General features: G+C 42.5%; 1 protein-coding gene across 1 annotated transcript; it reads left to right on the forward strand.

Annotated features, from left to right (window-relative positions):
• Positions 1-596: 596 nt before the first annotated feature.
• Positions 597-1,226, forward strand: LOC122095057 (endogenous retrovirus group K member 6 Pro protein-like). The gene has a single exon (XM_042665570.1). The coding sequence runs from the start codon at positions 597-599 to the stop codon at positions 1,224-1,226; it is 630 nt and encodes a 209-aa protein (XP_042521504.1).
• The last annotated feature ends 7,063 nt before the right edge of the window (positions 1,227-8,289 follow it).

Genomic DNA, 8,289 nt, shown 5'->3' on the forward strand with positions numbered 1-8,289 from the left:
GCAAAACCATTACTGACTCTATCAGACTTTGCTCTAATGTTGACCCCGCCTCGCGCAACATCGGCCTGGCCATAGGCGCTGCCCTTAAGGATTTTACTCAGAGCCAAAAACCTAAAACCTGCTTTAATTGTAAACAGCCTGGCCATTTTTCAAAGGACTGTACGACCCCCAAGCCTGAAAAACCACCCCCTCTGTCTTTATGCCCAACGTGCAAACGGGTCATACATTGGGCCTCCGAATGTCGCTCCAAAACCAATATCCAGGGCAATCCCCTACCACCCAAACAGGGAAACTTTGTCTGGGGTCTGCCCCAGGGCCGCAAAATCAAAACAGGACAGAACCCTGGAGCTGTCAGGTTCGTCCCCCAAGTGACCCCTCACGCACCATCAGCGCCCTCATATGGGCAACCACAGGAAGTGCAGGATTGGACCTCTGTGCCTCCTCCCACACAATATTGACCCCCGAATTAGGAAATCAGATTCTTTCCACAGGAGTGTTTGGTCCACCGCCCCCAAACACCTTTGGTCTCATTCTGGGGTGTGGTAGTGCTGTTTTTCAGGGCCTTAGTATTTCCCCTGGGGTTATTGACAAAGACTATGAGGGAGAGATTAAGTTACTGGCTACTGCTTCTCAGGGGCCAGTCAAAAGTTTTTCCTGGACAAAGAATTGCTCAATTAATATTGCTTCCCCTTGATAAGACAAACCCTAGCCTTACACAAAAGAGAGGATCCAGAGGCTTTAGGTCTTCAGATGCTTACTGGGTCCAGGAGATTACTCAGGACCGGCCTCTCTTCAAGCTAAAATTAGATGGGGAAAAATTTGAAGGCCTTATGGATATGGGTGCTGATGCTACAATTATTTCTAAAAGAGACTGGTCCCCATCCTGGCCCCTTACCCCTTCCATGACTCACCTTAAAGGTATTGGACAAACCTCTAACCCATTACAGAGCTCCAAAATTTTAACCTCGGAAGGTGGAGCAAAAAATAAGGGCACAGTCCAGCTGTACGTGGTTGAGACCCTCCTGGTTAACTTGTGGGGACGTGATATTTTATCCCAAATGAAGATTATAATGTATAGTCCAAATGAATTGGTTACTCAACAGATGCTTAACCAGGGCTTTCGCCCTAGACAAGGCTTAGGAAAACATTCTCAAGGCCCTAAAGAACCCATTCAGGTGGAGGTAAAAATCATTCCTTTCCGTATGGGCTATAAAAATTTATCCTAGGGCCGTTGACATGCCTGTACTCCATGCAGACAAAATATCCTGGAAAAGGACTGAGCCTGTATGGGTTGATCAATGGCCTTTGTCCTCTGAAAAACTGGCTACGGCTACTACAGGTACAAGTACTACAGCTACAGTACAGGAACAGCTTGCTGCAGGCCACATTGAACCCACCACATCTCCGTGGAACACTCCCATTTTTGTAATTAAAAAGAAATCAGGAAAATGGAGATTACTTCAGGATCTTAGAGAAGTAAATAAGGCCATGGTGTCCATAAGGAGCCCTTCAACCCTGACTTCCCACACCCGTGGCTATTCCCACGGGGTAGCATAAGATTGTTATTGATTTAAAGGATTGCTGTTTTACTATTCCTTTACATCCTGAGGACCGTGAATATTTTGTATTTAGTTTACCAGTAACTAATTTTAAAGGCCCTATGCCATGATTTCAGTGGAAGGTTTTTACCCCAGGGCATGGCAAATAGTCCCACATTATGCCAAAAGTTTGTAGCCCAGGTGGTGGATCCATTTAGGCAACAGGGGCCCTCCATATATTTAATTCACTATATGGATGATTTACTTTTAGCGGGCCCTGACCCTGATCAGCTTCTTTACTGCTCCCAAAGACTTTCTAAAGCCCTTACTGACGCTGGCCTTCAAATTGCTCCAGATAAGATCCAGCTGGCTCCTCCCTATACATTTCTGGGCTTTGAGCTTTTTTATAAGAGGATTTTTTCACAAAAAATTCAACTTAGAACAGCCCATTTACAAACTTTAAATGATTTTCTGAGGCTTCTTGGAGACATTAACTGGCTCCAGCCATACCTTAAACTAACTACTGGTGAACTTAAACCTCTATTTGATATCCTTAAAGGGGACCCAAATCCGACCTCCAGCCGATCATTAAACCCCCAAGCCCTAGAAGCGTTGAGATTGGTAGAAACAGCCATTACAAATCAACAAATTACTTTTATTTCCTATAATAAACCCCTTCAGTACATTATATGTGCCACCAGCTTTACACCCACTGGAGTTTTTTGGCAAGAGGGACCTTTGTTTTGGGTACATTTGCCTGCCTCTCCTCCTAAGGTCCTTACACCATACACCTTCTGGGTAACAGAATTAATCAAAATGGGAAGAGAACATAGTAAAAAAAAAATGTTTGGCAAAGATCCTGATAAAATAATACTGCCTTATTCTCCCACTCAAATTCAGTGGTTGATACAAAATGATGATGATTGGGCTGTGTCTTCCATTTCCCTTCAAGGAACCCTTGATAATCATTACCCTGCTAACACACCTCTACAGTTTTTAAGATATCAGTCCTTTGTTTTCCCCACACAAACTTCCCCTCAACCCTTATCTCATGCTTTCCTGGCTTTTACTGATGGTTCCTCCAATGGTATAGCAGCTTTTACCATTGATTCTCAGACTGTTTCCCTTCAGTCCCCTTACCGTTTGGCACAATCGGTTGAGCTTTTTGCAGTTTTACAAGTGTTTATTCAACTATCTACTGTTCCTTTTAACCTGTATACTGATAGTTACTATATTGCTCATTCCATCTCCTTACTAGAAACAGTTCCTTATATTAAACCAACCACTAATGCCACCCCACTGTTTTCTTTGATTCAACAGTATATTTTAGCCAGACTTTGCCCCTTTTTTATTGGACACATTTGTGCTCATTCAGGCCTCCCTGGACTTTTAACAAAAGGCAATAATGTAATGGATCAAGCAACTCAGCTTGTTTTTCTGGTGGAACATGATCCTGTATCTCAGGCAAAAGAGGCTCACTCTTTACAGCACCTTAATGCTCAAACACTGCACCTTCTTTATAATATTTCCAGAGAACAGGTGAGGCAAATTGTAAAACAATATCATAATTGTGTCACCTTTTTGCATATTCCCCATTTAAGTGTTAACCCTAGGGGTTTGGTGCCCAATGAAATTTGGCAAATGGATGTTACACATATTCCACCTTTTGGCAGTCTTAAATATCTTCATGTTACCATTGATACATCTAGTGGCTTTATTTTTGCCAGCCTTCACATCAGGGAAGCCCTTAAAAATGTTATTGCCCATGTACTTGCCTGCTTAACTGTTATGGTAAAACCCAACGTTATTAAGACCAATAATGGCCCTGGATATACTGGAAATAACTTTCAACAATTTTGCCACCAGTTACAAATTAAACATATTACTGGGACCCCTTATAACCCTCAAGGTCAGGACATTGTTGAACCGGCTCACCAAACATTAAAAAATACACTTCAAAAATTAAAAACGGGGAACCTTTACCCTATAAAAAGAGCTCCAGAAAACCTCCTTCATCATGGCTTGTTTGTTATTAATTTCCTAAGCTTGGACATTAACACAAAATCTGCAGCTGATCGGCTCTGGCATCCACAAACAAGTCAAAATTATGCTACTGTTTGTTTTTTGGAAAGATCCCCTAACCCATCAATGGAAAGGTCCTGACCCCATACTAATTTGGGGCCGCGGGTCTGCCTATATATTTGACAATAAAGAGGGCGCAGCTAGATGGCTTCCAGAAAGCCTTGTTAAACCAGTTGATAACAAGACTAACTAACCCTCCATCTTCCAGGGGAAAAGAGAACCCTGAGAATCCACCCTTGGTTGTTTCACATGCTGTTGCCACTGAAAAATTTGATGATCCTCCACCTGCTGATGCTGGTTCCAGATGCCATTATTGAAGCTGACTCCGGTCATTGGGAATTTCAAGTTTTTGCAATAGAGTTTGACCTCCCACAACTGTTGAATAAGACCTGCTTTAAAAATAGCCAAGTAGAATTATACTTGGATGCCTGAAAACCCACTGTTCAATATATTTGGGGAACTTGTGGCAGCTGAGAACAGAGTTACGTCACAAATCATAAATATATTTGCTGGAAGCATCTGGCCAGTCAAGCAGGCAATTGTATTGCCCTTATTGGTCCTTCCCACATGAACATTCCTGGTCCCTCAGCTCTAATTTGGAGTTGTTGCATCCTACGGGCAAAAAATGTTTTACAGGTGGCTGTAACCCGGTCAAGTATACAATTACTGACCCATTGAATCCCAAGTGGATATCAGGATTAACAGCAGGAATATGGGTGGATGGCCGAGGGCGAGACCCTTATGGGTTCGTATAAATTAAAAGGTTTGGATACCCAAACCCACTGCCTCCCCCGCTGAAGTTCTTATTCAACAGGTTGTTAATTCCTCCCAAGTTTTTTCCTCTATTGTTGCCCGATTGGATCCGGTGCATTCTTGGACCTTCTCCTTAATACTAGACATCCTTAAGAGGTCCTTTTTGCTGCTAAATACCACACGCCCGGAATTTTCACAAGGCTCCTGGCTGTGTATGGGTCCCACCCATGAGATACCTTTAGATGTGGCTGAGTATTTGGCCCCCCCAATGCTAAATTGTTAGAAGTTATCACCTCTTGCCATGTCTCCCAATATATGTATTCTCCCCAGGTTCTGCTGGAGGTTCTACCAGAAAATTCCACATGCATTAACTATATTACCTTTAATCAAACCAAATATTTTTTAGATTGCTGAAGATTTTTTAACACTTCTGGCCTACAGAAGGAAAAGACATATTGTCTCCCCCCCCCAAAAAAAAACCTCCTTTTTATGCCACGATGGCTTATATTTCTTTTTTAGAGGAAATTGGACTAAAGCCTGTATAATTGTTTTTTTGTTCCCCCCATATTGATATTCTTCCCAGGTCAGAACCCGTTCCCATTTATTTGACTGAGTTTGCACGCAGGAAAATAATGCCCTCATTTATTCCCTTTATCATAGGCTTGGGAGTCAACGCTGGCATGGCTGCAGGTGCTGCTGGCATTGCCACTTCCATTTCACTTCATAACTCCTTACAAAACCAATTGGTTAATGACATTCAAGCAGTAACTCGAATTGTCTTGACCATTCAAGAACAGCTAAACTCCTTGCACAAGTGGTGCTTCAAAATAGGCGAGGCCTCGACCTTCTTACTGCCAGGCAGGATGGTCTCTGTGTTTTCTTACAAGAGGAATGTTGCTTTTATGTTATCCAGAGTGGCATGGTTCGCGATCAAGTTAGACAACTTCAAGAAAACTTAGAAAAAAGAAGATGGCAAGGTGACTCATCCACCCGATGGTGGGGGACTGACAGCATACTCCCCTATGTTCTTCCTCTGCTTGGACCCCTTAGTGCAATCCTGCTAATTGTTATTGTGGGATCATGTATTTTTTACAGGATAATTCATTTCGTAAGACAGTAAATTGACTCCCTGACATCCAAATCCCTGCAAATTCATTACCACAGGCTAGATTTGGCCGATCAGGAACGGGGTGACTGACTTTTGTGGAGCCACTGCCTCTTGCTATACAGGCAAGTCAAACGGCAGAGCTTAGGCCTCTTGGCAGCCAAAACCCGAATCGGCTAGACACACATGCCATGGGCACCTATGGAAGGGTGGAACCTAGTGGTATCCGCCGACGAGGGCGACCAAAAACTCGCCATTTGGGCTCATAGAAGCAAACACATCTTCATAGAGCTTGGATCCATCTGTAATCCTCTCCCCTCAAAAAGGATCGTTAAAACGTTCTAGGGGGATGGGTCTCTACTTCCTTCCACTGGTAAAGGCCCTTATACTACCAGACCTCTGCAAGACTCGGTTCAAGATCTTGTCACCCATTCCCTGTAAATAATTGGCCCATTTAATTAAATAAAAAGGGAGGAGATGCCTGGAACCAAGTGCTGTTTGCTAGAAAATACAGCTACTAATTCAACGCAATACCTATCAAAATTCCACCCTCATTCTTCAAGGAAATAGAAGAGGCAATCCAAAAATTCATATGGAACAATAAAAGACCCCGAATAGCAAAAACGCTCCTCAACGGAAAGAACACTGCTGGAGGAATATCAGTACCAAATTTCAAACTCTACTATAAAGCCATCGTAATCAAAACAGCTTGGTATTGGCATAAGAACAGACCTCAGGACCAATGGAATAGAATTGAAAACCCAGAAATGAACCTACAGACCTATAGCCATCTAATCTTCGATAAGGGAGCTAAAACAATAGAATGGAAGACAGACAGCCTCTTCAGTAAATGGTGCTGGCAAAACTGGTTAACTACATGTAGAAAACATGATCCTTATATATCACCCTGCACCAGAATCAACTCCAAATGGATCAAAGACCTTGAACTCAAAGCAGACACTCTGAAAACATTACAGGATGGAATAGGAGAAACCCTGGGTCTCCTCGGCTCAGGCCGAAATTTTCTGAATAGAGACCCGGAAACACAACAAATCAAAGAAAGGTTGGACAAATGGGACTGCATAAGGTTGCAGAGCTTCTGCAGGGCAAATGACATAGCTAGCAAGATCAATAGAAAGCCCACGGATTGGGAGAAGATCTTTACTAGCCATACAATGGACAAGGGTCTCATATCTAAAATATACTTGGAACTCAAAAAATTAAACCACCCAACAACAAATCCTCAAAGAAACAACTGCCCAATAAGTAAGTGGGCGAAAGACCTAAAGAGAAGCTTCTCTGAAGAAGAAAGAAGGATGGCCAATAGACACATGAAGAAATGTTCAACAGCCCTAGGCATAAAAGAAATGCAAATCAAAACAACATTGAGATATCACCTCACTCCAGTTAGAACAGCAAAAATCAAGAACTCTAACAACAACAGATGCTGGAGGCGATGTGGACAGAAAGGAACCTTACTTCATTGTTGGTGGGAATGTAAACTTGTTCAACCACTTTGGAAAGCAGTATGGAGGTTCCTCAAAAGACTCCATATAGAGCTCCCCAATGACCCAGCAATCCCACTTTTGGGCCTTTTCCCAAATGACCACAAACAAGGCCACACTAAAGCTACCAGCACAACTATGTTTATTGCAGCATTATTTACCATAGCTAAGATATGGAACCAACCCAGATGCCCCTCAGTAGATGAATGGATCAAGAAGATGTGGTATATATACACAATGGAATTCTATGCTTCCATCAGAAAGAATGACATTGCCCCATTTGTTAGGAAATGGAAAGGCTTGGAAAAAATTATATTAAGTGAATTAAGCCAGGCCCAAAGAAACATAGGTCCCATGGTTTCCCTTATTTGCAATATCTAGTATAGGTATGAGTCAAGCGGAAAAAGTCAGAGAATGTGATGTTAGGAAAACGAACCCTCAAGTATGTATTTTAATGTTTTTGTTTCATTCATGCATGTGTTTCTAACGCATTTATAATATTATTTCTTTGTTGCTTTGTATGTGCCTCCCCCACAGTGTAACCCCCGCTTTCACTATATTTGATGTCAGTATAACATGTGGAGGAGACGGGGACAAACAAGTCGTTTAAGGATTCAGGTGGACCTGTTGCAACAATGAGAAGTACAAAATGTCATGTCCAAACCAGCTTTACAATGTCGGTGGGGGGGAGGGAGGGGGGTATGATTGGGTGGGGGGGAGGGGGGAGGGTGGGAAGGGAGGTGAAGGGTAAACAAAGGAGGAGGCTGCAATGCTTGGTAAGAAATGTATGCATTTTCCTGCCCATGTAATTGTAACCCCTCTGTACAGTATGTTTTCAAATAAAATAAAATAAAATAAAATAAAAAAAAAAAGAAAGAAAATACAGCTACTACCTTCGATAAGAGCTGTTAAGCCTTGGAGCCTATTGATACCCTGTTTGACAACATTGCTTGGAGCCACCACTTTGCATAAGAACTGCCACCACTTTGCATAAGAGTCATTAAGCCTTACAACTTTGATAACATTGCTTGGCGCCTTCTGAAGATTCCCCACCTATGACCTTTTGCAAGATATACTTTGCAGTTTTGGTACCTAGCAACCCTATTGACCTGCTGATCCTAATTACCCTGTTCAGCGTGTTATATATATACTGCTGTGTATAAAAAATAAAGTTTGAGACCTTGATCAGAACCCTGTCTTGCTCTCCTTCCTTGTGTCTGGTTTGTCTCTCATTCAGGTCAGTTCCTTTTCCTGCCCTTGTTGACCGACCCCGTGGGCTGGGGCAGTAATTTACACATCAGCCTTC

Source organism: Dipodomys spectabilis, unplaced genomic scaffold (assembly GCF_019054845.1).
Source record: "Dipodomys spectabilis isolate Male_0828 unplaced genomic scaffold, ASM1905484v1 ptg000333l, whole genome shotgun sequence".
NCBI classification, from domain to species: Eukaryota; Metazoa; Chordata; class Mammalia; order Rodentia; family Heteromyidae; genus Dipodomys; species Dipodomys spectabilis.